This window comes from Zingiber officinale, chromosome 6A (genome assembly GCF_018446385.1).
Source record: "Zingiber officinale cultivar Zhangliang chromosome 6A, Zo_v1.1, whole genome shotgun sequence".
Classification (NCBI taxonomy): domain Eukaryota; kingdom Viridiplantae; phylum Streptophyta; class Magnoliopsida; order Zingiberales; family Zingiberaceae; genus Zingiber; species Zingiber officinale.
In genome coordinates this window covers 82741607-82765692 of record NC_055997.1, presented here as the reverse complement: position 1 = coordinate 82765692, position 24086 = coordinate 82741607, and the positions used below count along the sequence as shown (strand labels likewise).

The 24086-nt window shown below is 40.6% G+C and overlaps 2 protein-coding genes across 2 annotated transcripts; one reads left to right on the top strand and one right to left on the bottom strand.

Annotated features, from left to right (window-relative positions):
- Nucleotides 1–12483: 12483 nt before the first annotated feature.
- On the bottom strand, nt 12484–14150 carry LOC121994133 (probable pectinesterase 68). Its single transcript, XM_042548281.1, has 5 exons — nt 13767–14150; nt 13498–13687; nt 13205–13411; nt 12906–13144; nt 12484–12812 (listed from the first exon to the last, which is right to left on the bottom strand). The coding sequence occupies exons 1-5, from the start codon at nt 14057–14059 to the stop codon at nt 12656–12658; spliced, it is 1086 nt and encodes a 361-aa protein (XP_042404215.1). The 5' UTR covers nt 14060–14150; the 3' UTR covers nt 12484–12655.
- A 627-nt stretch (nt 14151–14777) lies between these two features.
- Nucleotides 14778–22577, top strand: LOC121996739 (NADH dehydrogenase [ubiquinone] 1 beta subcomplex subunit 8, mitochondrial-like). The gene is made up of 5 exons (XM_042550815.1): nt 14778–14970; nt 15062–15148; nt 15240–15335; nt 22253–22326; nt 22463–22577. The coding sequence occupies exons 1-4, from the start codon at nt 14833–14835 to the stop codon at nt 22307–22309; spliced, it is 378 nt and encodes a 125-aa protein (XP_042406749.1). The 5' UTR covers nt 14778–14832; the 3' UTR covers nt 22310–22326; nt 22463–22577.
- The last annotated feature ends 1509 nt before the right edge of the window (nt 22578–24086 follow it).

Genomic DNA, 24086 nt, shown 5'->3' with positions numbered 1-24086 from the left:
CTTGGTTTTTGCCCAAAACCAAGTCCCAAACCTCCCTAACCAACATCCGGTCAACCTTGACATGTTGGTACATCATGCCTCGCATCTAGTCACTCCCTTGACCTGCCAGGACTCCCCACCAAGTGTCCGGTCAATCCCTTTGACCCACTTGGACTTTTACTCGTCGTGCCAAGTATCCGGTCACTCCATTGACCTGCTTGGACTTCCACCAGATGTCTGGTCAATCTTGACCCATCTGGACTTCCTTCCTTGCCAAGTATCCAGTCAATCCTTTGACCTACTTGGACTTCCCAGCACCAGATGTCCGATCATCCTTGATCCATCTGGATTTTCCCTTGCCTGGCTTCACTCACCAGGGCTTTCACCTAGCTTCACTCACTAGGGTTTTCCATCTGCCTAGCTTCACTCACTAGGACTTTCATCTGCCTAGCTTCACTCACTAGGACTTTCACCTGGCTTCACTCACCAGGATTTCCATCTGCCTAGCTTCACTCACTAGGACTTCCTTCTGCCTGGCTTCACTCACCAGGACTTTCTTCTGCCTGGTTTCACTCACCAGGACTTTTCTTCTGCCTGGCTTCACTCACCAGGACTTTCATTTTGCCTAACATCCCAGTTAGGACTTCCCAGTCAAGTATCCGGTCAACGTTGACCTACTTGACTCTTCTTCAATCAATATCTTATTGTCAAACATCTAAACCTAAACCAAGACTCAGCTTGGTTACCCAGGTCAACCTTGACCTGAGGGATATTGCACCAACAATCTCCCCCTTTTTGATGTTTGACAATACCACAATAACACTTACAATCCCATATGTAAGTTAGGCTAATCCCATAGCCTCCTTCTTCATGCCACTAGGTAATGAAAGCATAAATTAAGCTCTTCATTCTCCCCCTAAGAGGGCAAACTCCCTCTAGGTAATGAAAGCCTAACTTACTCCCTTTCATGAGTCCTTTCATTCTCCCCCTATGACCTTCCCATAGGTAATGAAGGACTAAGCTTAACCATACATTCTCCCCCTATTGGCACACATCAACCCATCGTTGGACACACATCAACCCATGCTCCAATTCTGGGCACACTTCAACAAATCCATTTGTTGAAGACTCTCCCCTTGAAGAGTTGCTCATCGTTGTTCACAACATCACTCGTTGTGACCAACACGATAATGAAGGTCCCATACCCTTCATTAACCTTAACCCTACATTCTCCCCCAATGTAGGCAAATGCCCATCCTTGAGCATTATCCACTTGAAGCCACTTGAACAATGAGGATATCCACTCCCCATTAAAGTTCAAACGCTCAACCTTGAGCATGTTCTTAACGGAAGGTTAACCACCTTCCAAGGTTCATGAAAAATAATTTTCATGTCTTTAAAGAGTCCCTCCCCCTAAAGACATGGTGGTAACTTCTGTCATTGCACCAACAATGACTTGGAATCCCCAAAACTTTAGGAAACCCAATTTTAGAAGTTTTGAGGTTCAAATATTCAAAATTTGAAACAAACCTCAACCTAAACTTCAACTTAGCCTTCCTTAACCAATCCATCCTTGTTTTCCACACGAAAACACCCTTTTTATGTATACAAATATATTTTCAGGGGTTTGGAATGGTTACCTAGACTAGAATAGGTTCAAAATGCTGAAAATAAGCTTTCCCAGCCAAAATCAGCATCTTCGATCGATTGGAGTTGGGTTCCAATCGATTGAACCCTGCTGAATCAATCCACTGATCGATTCAGTCTTCTTGGATCGATCGACTGATCGATCCAGCGAGCTTCTGCTCGCGAGAAATGCCTTCTCAATCGATCGACTGATCGATTGAGGCACTCCAATCGATCCACTGATCGATTGGAGGCCTGAAATTGCTGAAATTCAATTTCAGCCAATTTCAGAAACCCCTAGAAAATTCTACAAAATTCCAAAAATCGTAAAAATTTGTGTAGACATTATTTAGGGTATAATTTATCATGGAAAAATAGTTTTCTATGAAAATACATCATATTTTCAAAGATTGACACAAACTTGAGAACTTGCAAAAACTTTAGCGTTTTCTTCAAGTTTGTGTCTAACTATTCAATGGTGATTACTATCAAAAGATAGCCTTCACCAAGGTTTTCCAAAAGTCTTTTAAAATAATTTTCAAAACCAATATCCCATCACATTCCTTGGGCTTAATGCACATGACTTGTACATTAGCTTTCCCAATGATGGGAAAACACATAACTATGTGTTTTGATGAACCTAAAACTCAAAAGAATGCACTAAATCAACATGTTGAGTTTTGTTCATCATCCTAACATCTCACTTGTATCTATTGTGGACAAAACACATACAAGTCATCTTATAGGTCTTTGTGAGATGCAAAATTTGGTTTTGCCCTATTCTAGGGATCATGCATATCTATCTAGGCATTTTAGAGATATTAGACATCCACCCAGGATGTCACTTGTTAATAAGTGTTGTTAAATGCCACTTGTCCTTAATTACAAGGAATTAAACTTAATGCATGATTATGCTATGACATACATCAAAATGAAATAACTTTCAAAAGAAAGATTCCTATAATTACATGATGTATGTATGGCATGACATGGTATTTTTGTATTTTCATAATAAGGTATGAGTGCAAAAATAAACATGATGTCATGACATATAATGGGCAAATAATCATGGCAAGGTTTAGCATAAATAAAATATACCTAAATTATCTATCTAAATATCCTTAACCCTTAGCTAATCCTAAAGCATAAACCCTAGATTGCCCAATTTCCTTAGGAAAATGCCAAAACCCAACTTGACATTTCTTTAATCTCTTGAATTAATTATGCCAATTAAAAATTTAAAACATTCCTCAAATGTTGGCATATTTTATTTTCCCATAAGAGTAATCACTTTAAATTAAGGCTTAGATTTGCCTTAAATTCCTAAGACAATACCAAAATCTCAATTTGATAGTTCTTATTAATTTTCCAATATGTGCCATTTAAGATAAAATCAATACTTCTCCAATTTGGCACATTTACTCTTTCAAGGAGTAATCATTAATTCCATTTCATTTTCAAAGGTTAACTAAAACCTTGAAAATGCTCCTTGAGTGTCAATTTCCTCAAAGTTGGGTTAACTACCCTTCTAATCGGAGTTGACACTCTCTAACCCATCTATGGGGTAGAGAAGATGCTCCTAGGAACCCAACACCTATTGGTGCTCCTTGGATGCTCTAGGTACTCACTAGGGATAACTTCCCTAGATACCTTTCTAGTGACCTTGTTGGGCCTCTTAGAAGCCTTGGTCACATTTTCTAGGTCAACTCTAGGGATAACCTCCCTTGTGACCTTGTTTGTGACTTTCTTAGACTTCTTAGAAGTCTTAGTCACATTTATTGCAAAAATACTCTTAGGGATGACTTCCTAGTATTCTTGGCTTGACCACTAGACCTAGGGTTTGTTCCATAACTATATGGAACTCTATGGTAAGAGGGCACATCCTTCTTAGCCTTTGGTTTGTATCCCAAACCTCTATGGCCATTGGATGACTTTTGTACCCCTAAACCTAGGTTATGCTCATTTTGCCCTAATAGGATATTTTCCATCCTTTTTAGGGTCTTTTCCATTTTATCAAGTCTTGACCTCAAGACTTGATTTTCCATCACTAAGTCCTTAGTTTTTGGTTTTCCATTAAGTTCATGAGCATTTTTGTTTCTAGGCTTGTATCTTACATCCTTAGAGTTATCGCCTAGGTTTTTACCTACATTCCTAGCCTTAGGGATAGTAGTTTTGGCATGTAGGGCCACATGCTTTTCCTTAAAGCCCTCATGCTTCCTATTCTTATGGTAAATCGCATTAAAATGATAAAAGTTAGAACCATCATGCTTTTTACCATAATGTAAAGGGGTAGGCTCAATAAATGTTACCTTCTTCTTTACCTTGGAGGCTCCCCCTTGCCTAGTGCCTCCTTGAGCCTTGACCACCTTCTTCCCCTTGGGGCATTGACTTCGGTAATGCCCTTTTTGTTGACACAAGAAGCACACAATGTGCTCCTTGCTCTTCTTTGTCCCGGGGGTGGTCTCATTGGGCTTCTCCTTGCCCTTTTTCGTCACTTGACCCTTCTTCTTGGCCAAGTTGGGACACTTGCTCTTGTAGTGCCCACTTTCCCTACACTCAAAACATATTATATGATTTTTATTTTTAATTGAAATATTTATACCTTCTTGTGTAGGGATGGCACTTGCTCCTCCATTTGCTATTTCTTGAATTTCGGAGGTGGCACCATCTTCTTCTTCTTCACTTGACCCGGATGTAGAAGCTTCTCCTTCTTCTTGATCCGGCGTCACCAAGGATTGCTCCCCCTCAATCCTAGAGGTGGAGGCTTCATCATCTTGAATGTGAAACAAGGAGTATGCTCCCTCCTTGTTCCCTTCGGTGCATTCCCTTGAGGATGAAGCTTCTTGGATTTCCTCTTCTTCGGAGGTTGAGTATCTCTCAACCTCGGGGTCCTCCTCTTGGTCTTGCTCCAAAGAGTCACCCTCTTTGGATTCTTCATGATCTTGTACAGTGGAGGGGATCTCTTCATGAAGCTTGGCCAATTTGCTCCAAAGCTCCTTGGCATCTTCGAATTCTCCAACTCGAGCCAAGATGTGGCTAGGCAATAAGTTGACCAGAAGCTTGGTCACTTTGTCATTTGCCTCGCCCCTTTGAATTCGCTCTGAGCTCCATCTGCTTTTCTTTAGAAGCTTGCCCTTGGAGTTTGTTGGAGCTTTGAAGCCTTCCATTAGAGCAAACCATTGCTCTATCTCCATCATAAGAAAATTTTCGATTCTTGATTTCCAAGAATCGAAACTCGTAGAAGTGTATGGTGGAGCCACCCTTGTATCAAATCCAAGTCCATCTTGGAATTGCATCTTGAAGTTGAGCTTCTTGAATTCTTTGACTTTGATGAATTTGCTCCAACTTCTTCACCCTCTAGCTTTTGTTGTTATGCTTGACCCTTCCGGCGATGATTCCGGTGAAGAGCGGCCTTGCTCTGATACCACTTGTTAGGACCAAAAGGAGCTAGAGGGGGGGTGAATAGCTCGTCGCGTGCTCGTTGCTCGGCGTTGCTTGTTTCTCCAAGAATATGCAGCGGAAAATACAGAAACAAACACAAACACGCTAACACTAGGATTTTACTTGGTATCCACCTCACAAGAGGTGACTAATCCAAGGATCCACACCAACGCACACACCCTCCACTATGAATAACACTCCTTTATGGTAACTACCAAAGGCGGAGAAGCCCTACAACACTCTCAGTACAAGAAGAAAAGAAAGGGAAACAAAATACAAGCTTACAAGCTTACAATGAGTACAAAACCCTAACCCTAACTTCTTCCTCTTGCAATAGATCCGCCTCTTGACTTGGAAAGCCTCCAAGAACCTTCAAGAACTGGCGATCATGTGCTTGTTGAGAGCTGTGGAGGAGCTGGAATGAATCTGAGAAGAGCTCGTAAAGAGATGTATCGAAGACCACGCTCGCCTGCGGCTTTAAACCCGACGCAACGGTCGGATCCCGATCGATTCGAATGTTCCGAATCGATCGGGGAGGCTTTGGATCGATCCACGGATCGATCCAGAGCGCCTCTGTGCTCAGGAAACGCGCCTGGATCGATCCACGGATCGATCCAGCGCTTATCGCGCGAAGCAGCATCGTCCCGATCGATCGGCTGATCGATCGAGACCTCTAGATCGATCCACAGATCGATCCAGAAGCTTTCTGTTCGCTGGGAAGAATCTAGATCGATCCACTGATCGATCCACAGCCTGGATCGATCCACGGATCGATCCAGCACTTGGTTTTTGCCCAAAACCAAGTCCCAAACCTCCCTAACCAACATCCGGTCAACCTTGACCTGTTGGTACATCATGCCTCGCATCTAGTCACTCCCTTGACCTGCCAGGACTCCCCACCAAGTGTCCGGTCAATCCCTTTGACCCACTTGGACTTTTACTCGTCGTGCCAAGTATCCGGTCACTCCATTGACCTACTTGGACTTCCACCAGATGTCTGGTCAATCTTGACCCATCTGGACTTCCTTCCTTGCCAAGTATCCAGTCAATCCTTTGACCTACTTGGACTTCCCAGCACCAGATGTCCGATCATCCTTGATCCATCTGGATTTTCCCTTGCCTGGCTTCACTCACCAGGGCTTTCACCTAGCTTCACTCACTAGGGTTTTCCATCTGCCTAGCTTCACTCACTAGGACTTTCATCTGCCTAGCTTCACTCACTAGGACTTTCACCTGGCTTCACTCACCAGGATTTCCATCTGCCTAGCTTCACTCACTAGGACTTCCTTCTGCCTGGCTTCACTCACCAGGACTTTCTTCTGTCTGGCTTCACTCACCAGGACTTTTCTTCTGCCTGGCTTCACTCACCAGGACTTTCATTTTGCCTAACATCCCAGTTAGGACTTCCCAGTCAAGTATCCGGTCAACGTTGACCTACTTGACTCTTCTTTAATCAATATCTTATTGTCAAACATCTAAACCTAAACCAAGACTCAGCTTGGTTACCCAGGTCAACCTTGACCTGAGGGATATTGCACCAACAATCAGAAGTTGGATTTCAATCCCAACTAACTGCATCTGGTACACCCCAACAGAATGGTGTAGTAGAAAGAAGATATAGGACTCTTATGGAATAATTAGATAGATGATGAGTTATTCAGAAAATTACCAAATTTGTTTTAAGGATATGCTCTGGAAACGGAAGTGAACGTAGTACCTTCCAAAGTCATAACTCTCTGCTCATATAGAATTGCTGAATAGGCGTAAGCCTATTTTGAAGCATATTCGGATTCGGGTAATCCAGCACATATGTTAAAGAGAGATAATGATAAGTTGGATAAGAGTTCACTTGTTTGTAAGTTATCCTAGATAAACAAAAGTAGGTTTATAGTCTTAAAAATCAGAAGGTCATTGTTAGCATCAATGACTGATTTTTAGAAAAGGACTATATAATGAACCACGTGCTCATAAGTAAATTTGTTCTTAAGGAAATAATAAAGGGCATGTCTAACCTAGTACCAACTGTACAAGATGAGATACCACAAGAAAACTGCAACACATATCACAAATGATACACAATTGCAGAAAGTGCCTTGTCGTAGTGGGAGGGTTGTTAGGCAACCTAAATAGGTTCATGTTTTGGGAGAGTTTTTGGATTCGATCCCTGGAGGACATGAACCTGATCTCCGGTCATATGATGAAGTACTCCAAGATAAAAATGCAAGCATCTTGGCAAAGAGTAATGAATAACAGAATTAGAATATATGTATTCTAATAAAATCTGGAAGCTTGTAGAATCACCAAATGGTGTAAAAGCCGTTGGGTGTAAAAAGGTCTATAATAGGAAAAGAGGGATAGACAGGAAGGTAGAAACTTTCAAAGCAAGGCTAGATGAAAAAGGAAACTTTTTCACTGGTAGTCATGCTTAAGTCTATCCGGATTCTTTTATCTATTTAGTAAGTGGATGTCAAGACAGCATTCCTTAATGGAAGTCTTGAAGAAAGCATCCATATAAAGCAACCAGAAGGGTTCATTGCGAAGGGCTAAGAGCATCTTGTGTGCAAGCTCAATCAGTCTATGGAATGATACAAAGCTTCAAGGTCTTGGAACATCCAGTTTATCAAAGTAATCCAGACCTATGGATTTATTGAGTAAACGGATAAGTCTTGTGTATACAAAAGATGTGATGGAAACGTGGTGGTATTTCTTGTACTATACGTAGATAACATTTTTGGTAGTTGGAAACAATATCAAAATGTTGCCAGAAGTAAGGGTATGGTTGTCCAAACAATTCGATATAAAGGACTTGGGAGAATGTATATATTCTTGAGATCAAAATAATAAGGGATCGCAAGAAAAGAATATTTTACTTATCCCAAGCTTCATACATCGGAAAAATCCTTGCTCGTTTTAAAGCATGCAAAACTCCAAGAAAGGTTTCTTACCTTTTCAGGATGGAGTAACTTTATCTAAAGATATGTCTCTGTAGACATCAAAGGAGATAAAGGAAAGGCAGTTCTTTATGCTTCGGCTGTCGGAAGCCTAATGAATGCTATGCACGAGATAAGAAATCTGTTTTGCCAAGGGCATAGTTGGCAGATATCAAAGTAACTCTGGACAAGGACAGTGGACTGCAGTAAAGCAAGTACCTTAGAGGCACTAGAGATTATATGCTAGCTTACAAGGCAGTTAATTTGGTCCTTGTGGGTTGCATGGATTTTGATTTCCAATCGGATAGGGACAATAATAAGTCAACATTGGGGTTTTGTGTTTACTTTAGGAGGTAAAGTCATAACTATGGAAGAGTGATAAGCATAGGTGTTTTTCTGGACTCCACCATAGAAGCTTAGTATATGGCAAACCTCTGAGGTAGCCATAAAAGCTGGAAGACTCAATAACCTCAAGATAGACTTAGATATGATTTCTGGTTTGTCCAAAGATTATTACAATTTATTGTAATAATGTTGGTGCAGTAGCAAACTCGAAGAAACCATAAGTCTATAAGGCAAGTAAACACAATAGAGCGCAAGTACCACCCAATACGAGAAATCGTATAAACGAGGAGAAGTTGTTGCCGCCTAGATTGCATCAGATGATGACCTATAGATCCTTTTACTGAGGTCCTTAAGGCAAGAGCTTTTGATGGGCATGTTGAGGGTTAAGAATCAGATGTATGACAGCAGATATAGCAGCTTAGTCTTTTAGTATAAGTGGGAGATTGTTAGGATGTATACTAAAAGCCTAGCTTTTGGTATAAACATTTATCTAGAAATAAGAATCACATTGGTCAAATGTTTACATTTATGATAAATGTAGTTGTTCAATTAATTTATATTGTAGATAACATGGTGTGTGGTGTCACACACAGAAGATCATGTTATCGGTTCCTTATAAATTATAAACAGTAGCTCACGACCAAGATGGAAAGGAACAAACCATTGGAAGGTCGTAATGTAATTAGGTATTAGTTTATCTTAACTATATAATTACACTAGTACACTTAGAGTGTATTGAGTAGGACCATTTGAGGTTGTTCCTTTTATACTGACTCTATGAAAGAACAAAGACCTCAGTTATTATGGAAGTGTGTGCTCTTAATCCTAATATAATAACAAGCACATATATTTGATATTTATTTCTTTAATTTATCAATGGGTGAGATTTAGTTCGATGAATCAATAAGCCCGATAAGTTGGGAAATGATATCACTTATAGTGTGTGTTGTTGATTATAGAAGGAAACTGTGTCCTAGTGATCTAGGTTGAGAATGTCCCCAAGAGGAGCTCATAAGGATTGTCATATTAAACCCTGCAGGTGGACTTAGTCCAACATGACGATGAAGTTGAGTGGTACTACTCTTGGAGCTAGATATTAATTAAGTGAGTTGTCAGTAACTTACTTAATTAGTGGACATTTGTTATCTTAAACACAGGGAGACTAACACACTCATAATAAGAAGGAGCCCAAAATGTAATTTGGGATTGGTGCGGTAGTTCAATAATAGTTCTTTAGTGGAATGAATTATTGTTGATGAAATTAAGTTGTGTGTTCGGGGCGAACACGGGATGCTTAATTTCATCGGGAGACCAAAACCAATTTCTCCTCTCGGTCCCTATCGTAGCCTCTTAATTATAGAGTACTATACCCACCTATACCCACCTTCTTACCCATCCTATAGGGGCCGACCAAGCTAGCTTGGAGGCCAAGCTAGGGCCGGCTATGGGTATGTTCATGGGTGAATTCATGTGGCCGTCCCTATTAAAATAAAAAGGAATTTTAATTTTAAAATTTTCTTATGTGGATAATATAATTTAAAAGAGAGTTTAAAAATTTAAATCCTTCCTTTTATAAGATTCTACAAAAGATTAAGAGAAGAGTTAAAATCTCTTTCCTTATTTGTAGATTAAAAGGTTGATTTTAATTTTGGTAAAAACTTTCCTTTTAATTATATTCATGATTTAAAAGAAAGTTTAAAAATTAAAAATTCTCTTTTATTAGTTTCTACAAAAGATTAAGAAAAGATTTAATATCTTTCCTTATTTGTAGATTGAAAGGAGATTTTAATTTTTAGAGATAACTTTCCTTTTTGGAAATTATCCACATGTTTAAAAGAAAGATTTTAATTTATAAAATTTCTTTTATTAACCAATCATGAAGGATTAAAATTATTGGAGAAATTTTTATAAATTTCTAGAAACAAATTAGGAAGTTTTAATTTTGTTTTAATTAAAACTCTCCTTGTTTTGGGGAAAGAGTGGCCATTATAATTTGAAAAGAGAAAATTATTTTAATTAAATAAATTTTCCTTTTCAATGACAAAAGAATTAAGGAAGTTTTATTAAATTTTCCTTATTTGCCAAGACCAAGGATTATAAAGAGGGGGTAGAGGAGGCTTGAAGGCTAACGACTCTATTCTATTTTTCCTCTCTTTTCTCCTTGGGTGTGGCCGCCTTCTTTCCTCTCCTCTCCTTTGTGTGGCGAAACCTTCTCATAGTGGAGATAGCTTTGGTGGCGGATCTAAGAAGGAGAAGAAGGAGAGAAAAGAAGCCTCTTTCTAGCATCCCTTGGAGCATGGTGGTGGTGACCGAACCTCTTCATCCTAGGAGAAGTTTTGATGGCGAAACTTGTAAGGAAGAAGAAGGTGCTTGGTGGTTCTCATCTCGGAAGATCGTTGCCCACACAACGTCCGAGGTTAGAAGAGGAATACGGTAGAAGATCAAGAGGTCTTTCTAAAAGGTATAACTAGTAATTTTGTTTCCGCATCATACTAGTTATTTTGGAAATAATACTAAATACAAGAGGCATACGATTCTAGAGTTTTGAATTTGTTTTCGATATAGTGTTCTTTTGTTTTCTTTCCTTGTGATTTGATTGTTCTTTTCGGTTAACCTAAAGTTATTTTAGGAAATTAAATATTAGCTTTCCATAAAAGGTTTTGTCTAGTCGGTGGTGGTTGCTCCCATATCCAAGAAGGCCATGTGCCTCGCCACGTCAGTACTGGGAACCAATTATGGAAATTAATATTTAATGGAATTAATAACTTAAGGTGATTTGGGTCGAACGTGTTAAGTTCCGCAGGAGACCCAAGTCAAAACCTAAAAGAACGAATAGATTAAGTTTTGGATCAAACGTGTTAAGTTCCGCAGGCGATCCAAAATTTAATTTAAAAGAACACATGGTATCTAGGAAAAGGTTCAGACCTTTGTACAAAATTTTTGTACAGTGGAACCTCTAGGTTTTCCGAGTAGCAACCAACACCTCCTCCGTTCTCTCTCCCGCCTGAGGAACTCTGCCACCTCACATGTCACCCCCTTCTTCCTCACGATGTAGTCACCTCCATCTACTTTCGTTGTTGCCAACGACAACTGTCTCCCCTCCCGCGTGAGTGTCACCGCGGACCTCCCCACTCTGACCGACGACCATCCTTCAGTGGCCTATGGTGCTGCCACCCTCCTATGGTTGTCGCTCGCCCTCTCCAGCATCAAGGGTGTAGCCTTTCGCTGGCCAGTCCTTTGCCACCATCGCCAAGCAACGTCATCCCCTTCTGTCGTGCCGCTGGTCTCCGGCCAAAGCGTTGCCTCCCCTCTCCATCTATCCTATTGCCGCCTTCGTCACCCTACAAAGCACTCCACCCCTCTCCTATGGAAATAGACATTGCATCCTCCGTTCAGCGCTGCCTCCTACGCCCCATGCTTACCGTCTCTTACAATCTACCCCCATGGTCGCAGTCGACCTTTGATCCATCTTATCGTACATGTCCGAAGTCGATTCAGCATCCGATACACACCTAGACCAGTCTGTCGTCTTTATTCCGCTCTGGCTTTATACCATTTGTTCCCGCTTCGACTTTGTGTCTCCTACTCTGGTTTCATACTGTTCATATATCCCTGCCTGCGCACCGATATCATATCCTAGCCTGCGTGCCGATGTCATATCCCAGCCTGCCTGCCAATGTCGTATCCCGTCCTGTGTCGTCGTTAGGTCGTCCTGGTCTACATGCCGCCTTCCGATTTCATGCCATCACGCCTGGTTCTGTTTCGTCAAATCCAGCTCTCTAGTCAGGTCAGAGTCATCTGTTCTTTTGGGTCATGACCACTCGAGCATCGTCCCATCTGAGGACGCCCCCCTGAGCCAGGGTACGTTCTTCGTTCATATTCTATATGCATTTCATTATTATATTATTAGTCTGTTACTTATATATTCGTTAGATCTGTCTCGAGTATGGGGTACTAGGGATTGGGGCGACCTGGTCATTGGTCAACATTCTATCCACTTCATCCGATTGTCCCTCTGACTCAGATTTCGGACAGGATCACATATAATAAAATATATAATAAAATGAGTGTGAAAACTTGCCTTAAATCTTTGGCCAATCCACTTCTTAATCAAATTTTCCTTCATTAAGACTTTAGCAAGTGAAAGAATGAACGCTGAAACTTATCAAGAGATTAAGAATTAATTAGTTCCAAAACTTATTCTATCAATATGCGTTTTTTTTAAAAAAAAATAAACAATTAATCACTACCATGCACGCCATCAATCCCTAGCTAACTCTACCTTTAGTCAGTCTCAAATTAAGTATACATAGATACTAACAAACATTAATCTCTCAGGGATCTGAAGGCCCAAGCCAGTGCTTCCCGTTGACAAAGCTCTTCTTGATGAACGGCCGAGCCATCTCGTAATCCAGGTCTCTCGCCCAGGAAACCCCTCGAACCGCCGCCGAACCCGGGCCGTAGCATCTGTACACCCCGAAGAACGCCGTCCTACGAGGGAGCATGCAACAGGCCTATGACGACCGAGTGCAGATGGCCAGCTCTCGCGAAAATTAACTAACGGTGAATGAATTTCTTCCTTACTTGTTCTTGTTGCTGTTGTCGTCCCAGTCGTCCCAGCCGCCGGCCGCCACCACGTCATCGAAGTAGGTGTAGGCGTAGACGATGCGCGAGTACTGCCCCATCGCCCGCCCCACGTACAGCATCCCCGTGCCCGTCACCCTGCACTTGACGAACGCGAACCCGGTCCGCTCGCACGGGCTGCTCCGGCCGTGCGCCGCGATCGACCCGAACCGGTTCGCGATCGAGTGAATCTGACAACCCTGAGCGGTTCAAAATATTCAGACCGGACCGTATTGTTATATATTTATAATAATATATACCTTGTACATGGACCGGCCGTTCCCGAAGATGAAGTCGATGGAGCCCTCGATGTAACAGTCCTTGAAGTAGTGCCGGCCGGCGTCGTCGCACAGCGTGTCCTGCGCACCGTAGAAGCCGCACCCGAAGAAGTACGCTTTGTCGCCGGAGATCCGGAACGCCGCCGCTTGCCATCCTTCCATGCCGGGCTGCGGCGCCGGCGCTGTATTCTGCATTTTCATTAATTCTTTATATATATCGAATAAATTGAATAAAAACCATCGGTGTGATAAAGATGAGTTAATTACGCACGCACCTTGAAGCTGATGTTTCTGGCTCGGAAATAATTAGCAAAAACCGTCACGGAGGCGGTGTTATATGTCCGAAGCTGTTGGCCGTTGGGGCCGCGGTCGCTGGCGCGGTCGTGCCACTCGATCACCGTCGCTTCGCGGCCGGCGCCGAGGAACGTGATGTACGGCTTCGTCGCCGGCACCGTCACCTTCTCTCTGTATTTTTTTTTCAATTAATTTATTGCGACCCATCGTACATAAAGTATATTATATTGTCTCCGTGCAGCTAGCTTACATGTAGCAGCCGGCGTGGATGTGGATTATGACCCGCTTGATATTGTTCTCCGGGACAGAGTCCACCGCGTCCTGCACCGACAGGAAGTCTCCGGAGCCGTTGGCATCCACCACGATCGTCTGCTGGTTCCTCGGCTTGAACCAGTCCTTGTGGCCGTGAGACCTCGTCGCATTGGCCTCGCACCCATCATAACCAACTCGACCACCATTATATGTACTCCCCTGAACCATGCCAAGCATCGTCAAGCTGATCGAACATAGGAAGAGTACCGGACGGAGAGCTTCCATGACCATCAATGGTGAAGAAAGAAGAAGAGAGGAGGAGGAGGAGGAGGAAGGAAGTCTATAAAAACAAGGAATACTGTAAGGCCTCTGAATCTTATATGTACACTGTACGTAAGTGTCAGTATCGGTTCAACGGTTGTGAGTTGGAATAAGACGACTCAACGAGCAGAGACAACAACATGCAGACCACAATACGCTATCCAAAAAAGGAAGAACATAAATCATGGTAAAAAAAAAAAACTTTATCATCTTGCTTTTGAATGCACGTATTAGGATTTATAATAATTGCGTGAAAAAGGAAGCTAGGCAAGATCTGCAACGGTCATGGGAGGAGCTAGCCAACAGTATAGTAGGGAATTAGGTGGAAGAACATTGGAGGTAGAGCTTGGGAATGACAGCTAATCCCAGTTGAGGTGGGGAAGAGAACAAATGATGGCAGGCAACGGTCAGATCTGGTTCACGTGGAGGCACACGTAGACAAAGAAAGAGTCACGGGTTTTGACAGACAGTAAAGGATAGTTGAGGTGGGGAAGATAGTTAATTCGCCGTGGAACTTGCCGTGATCCTCGTTGGCAGTCGTGCGTCGTTAAATATCTGTCATACGAGCCAAGTTGGACCGGCATTGGTTCAGTCCAATTGCCACCACTGGGCTCTTCATTGGGCCCGTTTGGGGAATTAGGCTAATGGACCCAACCCAACACAATGACGCCCTAGTTTGAGACTTCACAGTTTTATGCGTCACAGTGATCGATCAATCGATCGAGAGAAACTGAGAAAGGGAGATGGCTGGGAAATTGAGCGGCGTGGCGTCCCGCATCTTGGGCAGCAACGGCGTCGCTGCCCGATCCGCCGCCTCCGCCTTCCGTACTCGAGCCGGCATGGGTCTACCCGTCGGCAAACACATCGTCCCCGATAAGCCCGTAAGCTCGTCTTCCTGTCCCCCCTTTCTTATTCTATTGATTTTCTCCCCAACTCATTTTATCCAGGTTTTGTGAAATCGTGGTTTTGCAGCTTCCCACTCACGACGAGCTGGTCTGGGACAACGGTAGTGCGTACCCGGAGCCCTGCGTAGATCGGATCGCCCCCCACATCGGGAAGGTGCAATCGAACCTGCTAAGATTGGAATTATTCTCGTTTGTTGTCGTTCTAGAGATGTTGAATGCTTTTGATTTTGAAACAAATTGATCAGTATGAAGCATTGGCATGGTTATGCGGCGGGTTGAGTTTCTTCGTGTCGCTAGGTTTGCTGGCTGTTTGGAATGACAAGGCGTCCACGATCCCCTTCGTGAGTACTCTTGCTTCTCTTCCATTCAAAGCTACCGTCATAAGCGTCTATTTCTTGATGAGTATGAAGCATAAAATTGTGTGCTGAGCCTTTGTGTTAGACTATCATGATTGGTATGATTAGCGTCACCGTTCTTCTAGGCTGAGACATGATCACTATGCTTATTTTTGGATAAATCCGCTGTCTTTTTATTAGTTGTTTGGATGGTTATTGCTTTGGACTAACTTGTTCGTTTATTTCATCATTGTTATAATTGTGTTGGTAATAGGACTGCTACTCGGAATTACCATGGAATACAGTTTAATATTGTAACTATGGTTTATTATTTAAGCGGTTAGCTAATTGCCTGCATATAACATTTTGGGTGACTAAGCTATCATCTAGTCAAAGCCAAAAATATTTGTGACCGTGCATTATTTATTGCACCACGTGCCTCCGGAATTATGGTGTAGTGGAAGGGCGTCCAGTTGTCACCCGGGCACCCATGCTTCGATTCCCAGCTACGACATATTTGTAGGGATTTTTACTTCAAATGAGGCTCGCAACCAAGGGATGTGGGCTTTTGGGCCGCACACTGTGAGCGCTTCCCGATTTATGCTGGCGGCTTGTAGGAAACTTCTGTGGACCGGGCTGGTTGTCCCAGGTTCGATGTTACCTAACCTAGTTAATCATTTGTTCTTCATCGATGTCACTCTCGTGAAAGTGTTAATTTCCTTGTTCCCCTTTGGCCCATTGCTTGCAGTGATGCCCATGTGATGTCTCATATTCTTGTAAAGTATGTAAGTCTATCTTCTGCTACTGCTCACTTGCATCAACAAATCTCCAACCTGCAACATGTTCTCTGTATCTTCTCTTCATATTACTTGTCCTAGGAACAACCCATCAGAAAGTGCCCCACCCGGGACACAATTGATCTCAACATTTCTTGATAAACTTGCCACTTGTTAGAAGCTAGTGGGTTTTTACTTTGACAAAACTATTAGTGTGGCGGAAGCGGTTCAGATTGCTAGAGGGGAGGGGTGAATAGAGATCCGCAAGATTTTTTTTTTAAAAAAATACTATTTCTCTTGCCAACAATTTAGCAAGGAGACACACACATTAAAGTCAAAATAAACACATAAAAGAAATAGGATGCGAGAAATTACTTGGTTACAACTCTGGGGTTGTTAGTCCAAGAACTATAAAGGCTCCACTATCTTCTCCTCTTCAAAAACAACCCGGAGGCGAAGAAGCCTCTTACAACGGCTAAGTACTAGAGTAAATAAAACAATTCGAGAGTGTGTTGTCGTTGTTCTTTGAGCTTCGGTCCTATTTATAGCCTTCATCTTGTTTTGACTGTTGTGTTGACGTGACATCTCTGGTCGACTGAATCCTCTCTGGTCGCTTGGATGATGCTAACGTATCCTTAGGCTTTATCAACTTCGACAACGGCTCGATAACAACTTTGGATAACCTAGCTTCTTCCGATCAACCGAGGCTCTCCGATCACCTTGAGATTTGTTGACATTGTCGTTCTGATCAGTTTCAACAACAGTTCCTGCTAACGTGGCAACGACATGCGGGTCGCTTGGAGTTCTTCCGACCACCCAGAACTGGTCAACCTTACACTTAACCATTTACTGAATTCACCTTCCCAAGTCGCCTAAATATGTAGTTTTTTTGGAATTCACCTTCAGATGCACCAAACCTTCTAACTCGCTCTTGTGCGTCCTTTTCGTTCCATCGGAGTACTCTTCTGTAGTTCCTCATACCTCAGATGCACCTAAGCCCGTCGGCTCATTTTCTGTGTCATTCGCTTGAGTCTTCTGCCATCGGGTATTTGTATGTTTTCCTAAGTCCCTACACACTTAGATATACAAATTAAAACACAACAAGGCCTAATGTTAAACTTCTTTGATAACATATCAAAACACCACTAGGGGTTCTAACATTCTCTCCTTTTTGATGTTCGTCAAATTAAATTTAAGTTAGGGTAACTTGAAATAAAATAAGCATTATGTAAATAAATTGGCATAATGAAAATAAGTCGAATATTTCCAATGCCTTGCATTTATGCTTAATTTCTCCCTCTTTTGACAAGAACAAAAATGGGGTTTGAAAAAAAAACTTAAAATGTCTCCATTGATTGATAATTCAGTAAAAATGTCGGAATTACATAGAAAAAAAATTATGAAGTGAAAAACTCAATATATTCTATCATAAAATTAATTTTAATCAAAAATTATTTTTCATTAATTTTCTAATTTCAATATACTTATTTTTCAAAAAACAAAAAGAAAATTTTCTAAGCATTGAAAAATCATAAAATTTTGGCGACTGATAGAACACATTTCATATTTTTCAAGAAAAATAATTTCAAAATTTTCAACAGAATGTGCCGAAATAAAATATTTATTTTTAATCATGCATAACGAGTGAATCATTTATTAAATTTTTTTTCTATAGTTGACTATTCTAAAATTTTCTAAGTCATCAAAACATATTTAGGTATCCAAAATAAATTTATGCCTACGGGATTTACCAAATATTTTTTTGGAATAAAAATTTTGGTACTTTTCTAAATTAACCATTAGGATATCTAAAGTTACATTTTGGTCCTCCATACCCTTGACTAAATTTTGTTCTTTGATTCTATAACATCATATTCAAATTATTTGGCCCAATGGAAGATTTTTCAATTTTCAATTTTTGTGTTTCTATTTGTTCTTTTAATTTTGTATTTTCATCCTTAACTTTTTCAAATTCTTCCATATAGCATGAATTTTCTAATCTATTTTCTAATTCAATTTTTATCTTTTTCAATTCTACATGCTTTGTTCTTAGTTTGCATAATGAACTATAAAGCATTTTAATAGCATCGTATAATTGATCTGAGGGTAGATTACGTACCTCACTTACCATGTCGGATTTGTAGGTTGAGGCTCCTCCTACACTATTGCTTTCTTTGCTTGAGTTTTCTTACTCTTCTTCTTAATGAGTTATCATTAGTGCAAGACTAGCTATATACTCGGTCTTTGAATCCTCTTAAGATGAGGTGTTGCTTTTACCATTCTGTCCTTGAGCTTCGCTTTACCTTTTCCCTTTTTCTTGAGCTTGGGGTAGTTGTCTTTGATGTAATCCTCATCACAGTTGAAGCATCTTACCTTTCTCTTTTGCTTTTTCCTTAGCAATTTGGTTGCTTGTTTCCTATCAAAATTGTTGGTCTGAAAATATTTACTTATTTTTCGAACCAAGTATGCTTGTTCATCAACATTTATTGAAGACTCTGAATCTAACTTGCTCTGTTTGCACATCTAGACTTGTGTAATTTTATTGTAGAAAAGAAATCTTCTAAACTAGTTTCCTCGAGATTCTTAAAAATGTGGTAGGAGTCTACTATTGATATCAACTCTTGAGTTCTCGGGAAGACATTTAACGCATATATGAGGGTGTCTTGATTTTTTAAGACAGTTTCTCCGAGATTGTTGAGACTGGTGAGAATCTCCTTTACCTTGGCATGTAGTTATGCTACTTTTCCCCTTTTTTCTAGTTGAAAGTTATTGAGTTGACTTCTTAGGAGATCACGCCTTACCAACTTTACCTTTAAAGTGCCTTCATAAAATTCTAGGAATTTTTCCCAAAGATCTTTGGCAAAGTTGTAGGTGTGCGATCCAGTTAAGTTCCTACACTGGTAAAACACGTAGCAAATGAAATTTGGCCTTACTATTAGATATGAACTCTTACTCTTACTTTTTGGTCCATTTATGTTCCTATAGGTCTTCTCTATCTTCATTCCTAGGTACCTCAAAATCATATTTAATGCATAACATAATCTCGACATTGGTTTTAAAAAATATCTCCATTTTCTTTATTCATATTGTGAATTCACCCTCGAACTTCTGTAGATGGATGCTTGATCCAGCCATTCCTCCCATTTTAGTTGCTTAGTGCTAGTTCTTCTAAGTGATTTGACTTTGGTATCCATTTTAGTTGCTTAGTGCTAGTTCTTCTAAGTGGTTTGACTTTGATATCAATTGTTGGTGCAATAGAAGTGGTTTGGATCGCTAGAGGGGAGGAGTGAATAGTGATGTGCAAATTTTAAAAAAATAACACTATTTCTCTTGCTAACAATTTAGCAAGGACACACATTAAAAATAAAATAACCAGATAAAAGAAAGAGGACATGAGAAAATACTTGGTTACTACCCTCGTGTTGTTAGTCCAAGCACTATGAAGGCTCCACTATCTTCTCCTCTTCGGAAACGATCCAAAGGCAGAGAAACCTCTTATAACGGTTAAGCACAAGAGTAAATAAAATAAAACAGAATTAATTCCAGAGTGTGTTGTCGTTGTTCTTTGAGCTTCAGTCATATTTATAGCCTTCATCTCATTCTGACTGTTGTGCTGACGTGACATCTTCGTTGTCGCTTGGACGATGTTGACTTGTTCTCAAGCTTTATCAACGATTCTTGATAACTTAGACCCTTTTGGTCGATCGGAGGCTCTTTGATTGCTTGGCGGGGCCATTTTGATCTATTTTGACAATGACTCCTGCAAATGTAGCGACGATATCCAGTCACCTGAAGTTCTTCCGGTTTCCTACTGACTTCACCTTCTTCGATCACATGGATGATTCTCGATCGATTGAACATGTAGTTGTCTGGACTTGTCGTTCTTCCGGCATCTCGCTCCTTGGATGCATTGAGGCCTTTTGGCTCCCTCCCTTGCGCCCTTCTCATCCCGCCAGAGTACTCTTCTGCAACTCTTCGGATGCACCGAGCTCGTTGGCTTCTTTTCCATGTCATTCTTCTCGCTCGCCAATGTCTTCTACCATCGGATACTTGTATGTTTTCCTAAGTCCCTGCACGCTTAGGCATATAGATTAAAACACACACAAGGTCTAATGTTAAACTTATTTGACAACACATCAAAACACCCGTTCTAACAAAAACTTAATGCTACAAACTCTGAGAAACTCCCCTGCAAGTGTTCCAAGACTGGGTTTGCAGGCAGCCCTCAATAACACTAAATCTCGAAACAACACCAAATCCTAGTTCTCTATCTTTTCAAAATCAGTCCACCAATTCTTGCTTTAAATTCTACCATCAACTCAAATGAATGCCAAGTTCAACTATTTCTATATTCTCTTCTTATATAAATTCTCTTTAAATCTTTCAATCTCCATAACTCTCACCTCAAAGACATTAAAATGAGCAAAATTGCGCCTTTGGAATTGGGGCTATTGTTGCAAGACCTTGTTCATAGAACGAGTTAATTGTGTTGTTTGATGAATACTCTAGCAAGATGATTGACCCTCTCATGAATGTTTTTCAGTTGTTTTCCTTATTTTTGGTGGCACAGACACAAAACATGATATCTATACATGTGACATCCTTGTGCAGATGAGATGGTTAGGAATCTCTTCTAGCTTCTCTATATAGGACCACATATTAGTCAATATAAGATTTCTGGTGTTGATTTTAGAAACTTTCTCCTAGTGACACTATAGGTTGGAGTTACATTACCACATCAGTAAGTTTTTTTTTTTAAAAAAAATATTGTTTCTTTGATCTGTTAGTGAGGACTCAAATTTTGGAGTGCATTCCCATTCACTTTTTATCTAAAGCCTATATAAGGATGCTGTCTCATTACTTCATTTCCACCTTGTTAACTTGTGCAGATTAATGTGAGCATGGTGGAATTTACCATAGTTGTCATGGAAGGTGTGAGTGGGAGCAGGGCCATCTTTAGTGCACAGTGCATTTACTTGAAAAAATAAGACATGTGAATGATATGTGTGACAATCTAATCTCTACATTGTTTTCCACCAAATCACCATTCATATACTGCAAGCATGGTTTATTTCAAGCAATTTTCCTAAGAAGGTTGTAGCCTTCCAATATTAGACCAAATTTCAAATCTTATCCGTATGTCCGGGTGTATTCTCACTTCAATAACATGCTCTTTGGGCTCCACCACCCTAACTATAAACTCCATCGACATAGATACTTTTATTGCTTGCCTAACAAAGTTCTTTAACTTGGAAGATTTAGGATCTTTCAAATGTATTTAGTTATATTTCTTATTTTCTTAGGCTAACACCACCATTCTATCCAACCAAATGTCATTTTTGTGACACCCACATTTCTTATTCTAGGTCATATGTCTGTTATACAAGCAATACAACCTGATTTTTTGTCCACTTCTATCCTGTACGAGGATCAGCATATTAATTTCAGAAGTTCCACAAGTCTCATAATGCTACCAAACATTACTATCTTGCTCCTTGTTCATCAAACTGTATCAGTAAAGTACTAAGGTTCAGTGGATGCTGGAATTATAAACTAATAAGAACTTCCTGTTAGGAGTATAACCAGGGATGTTAATTCTGTATGATGGACAGTTGAAAATTACCCCACTACATATGTGTCAAACATTGGTATTTTGACGATATACGACAAGCTCATTCCAAAGTATAATGATTTTTTTTGGCAAGAGGTGTATTTATCAAAAAAAGAAGGAAAAAAAACAAATTGTAAATGGATTTGGTGTTTGGTTCAGTTGAGGCTTCTTTTTCTGCTCACTTTGCTTAATTTGGAAATTAGTATTTGAATGATTTCAATATAATTGAATTTGAGAACTTAAAAGAATCACTCTGACATTAAAGTATCATGATTTTTGTGTTATCATTGGCACACTGGATATTGCTTTTACAGTTAAATATTTATTGGTTAACAGTGCGCCTATAACTAGAATGAAAGCTGAGCGAATAGTCTCATGTTGGTTTCAGTTTCTTCTCTCTTTGTTTATGTTGATTTGCTAAAATTTTGCAGATTCGACCTTTATACTTTTCTGACCTTGGAATTGCCTGTTTGTATCTTTAAGTTTAGCTTAGCTGTGTTGAAACATCTTGCTCATGTTAGTTTTGCATTCTCCAGGCACCCAAAGTTTATCCATATGATAATCTTCGCAAGGAGCTTGGCGGAGAGCCATAATATATGCTCAAGTTGTGGTTAGTCTCAAGATCAATTGCTGATCTTCCGGTGCTACATTTTCGCTGTTTTTAATTGCAATAAATATACATAGTGAATACTGAATGTGATTTATTTTTTGCTTTCTGCCATTTGCTGTACGTTTTTTCTTATCAGAATGAAGCTACTGTTGGCTTTGGCTTGCTTTCTCTTAGCGGAGAGTGCTTTGCTGTTGATGAATTATGAGTCTACATAAGCTTTTGAATGATTACTAGCTCTTAACATCCTTTCAGTTTGGTCTTTGTCAAAATTGCAATAGTTGTCAGAAAATGACAGGTAGTAGTAGTGGCATTCTGAGAAGCCACCTATCAATTATTCAGTAATGGACACTAATGTAGAGGCTTTGACTAAAATGTCGTAAGTTACGAGTTCATACATTGATTTGAACGTTAACATAGTTTACAAGTTACAAGATGATCATTTAGCTTTTGGTGGGGCAGGAAATCCCTTTTTATTCTCCGCATCTGATTCTGGCTACTTCACATACTATTATGGATTGGACCAGCAATTTCAAGTGCCTGTTTAGTCAAGGTGTAGATGACACGCTCCGGAGGAATCCCTGTCCGAAGAAATTTCGGCAGCATCTCCCCTGTACGGCGGACAATCTGAAGCATTACTACATCACCATATACCTCAGCCACATGCGGCTGGAATAGATAACAATATAGAAATAACACAAACACGCAATTAATATACACAGCCTACCTGGCTGGACATAAATGAATAAAAACAACCGCACAGTTAACAACAACCCACACAACTGGAAACATGCACAGCGGAAGACACAAAATAATACGAACGTAAAACTAACAATGGCACTAACAAAAATACCTACAACCACCAGACTAGACTCCAAAATCCATATCGAAGCATACAATACCAAGTTCACAAAACCAAAACATAAATTTCGTTAGCAACCAAAACCAGAAAAAGGAACTATCCTCGAGTGTGTCGTGGGACTGGCAGCTGGGACTCTCCAAGCATCCATGAATCATCTACTGCTACCTGGCGAAAGAAAATCATTTTTACGGGGTGGTGAGTATTGGAACTCAGCGGGTAAGGAAAGATAGTGCATGAACATAAAATACAACTAGAAAGTGAGCCAAGAGTATACAGTCTCATACAGAAATAGCAAATACTACAATAGAACCAAAATAAGCACTCATACCTGAAGCCATATCCTAGGCTAGGTATAGTGGGACAGAAGTAGTACTAATCTGCTACAGTACTACTCATAACTACAGAGACAATAAGCAAGGTATACACAAGCAATAACAGCGTATGTAAACAATAGCAGTAAATAAGCAATAATAGCATATATAAACAATAGCAGCCCAAGCAAATATAATAACAGCGTATGCACGGATGGTCACTCCCGCCCACCTCTCTGCACCATGACCCCTGTATGGTCGAGAGGCCGGGTCAGTGACAGACTGTACACCACTCCAGCTACCACTCACACGAATGGCCGAGGGGACAGTTGCATAGTAGCTAACTAGTTACATCTGCGACGGGGTCCCTGCTGCTCGTACTCCAGCTACCACTCGCACGAATGGCCGAGTGCGGCACGACAGGACAAGCGGCATCAACTCCAGCTACCACTCTCTCGAGTGGCCGAGGATGCGGCATGCATGCAATGACATGATGCAAACAATGCAACAGTCATCATATATATATAAGCAGAAACAGGTATGCTACATGAAACCAACATGCTCAGTATAGTACATAATAAACAACAGTC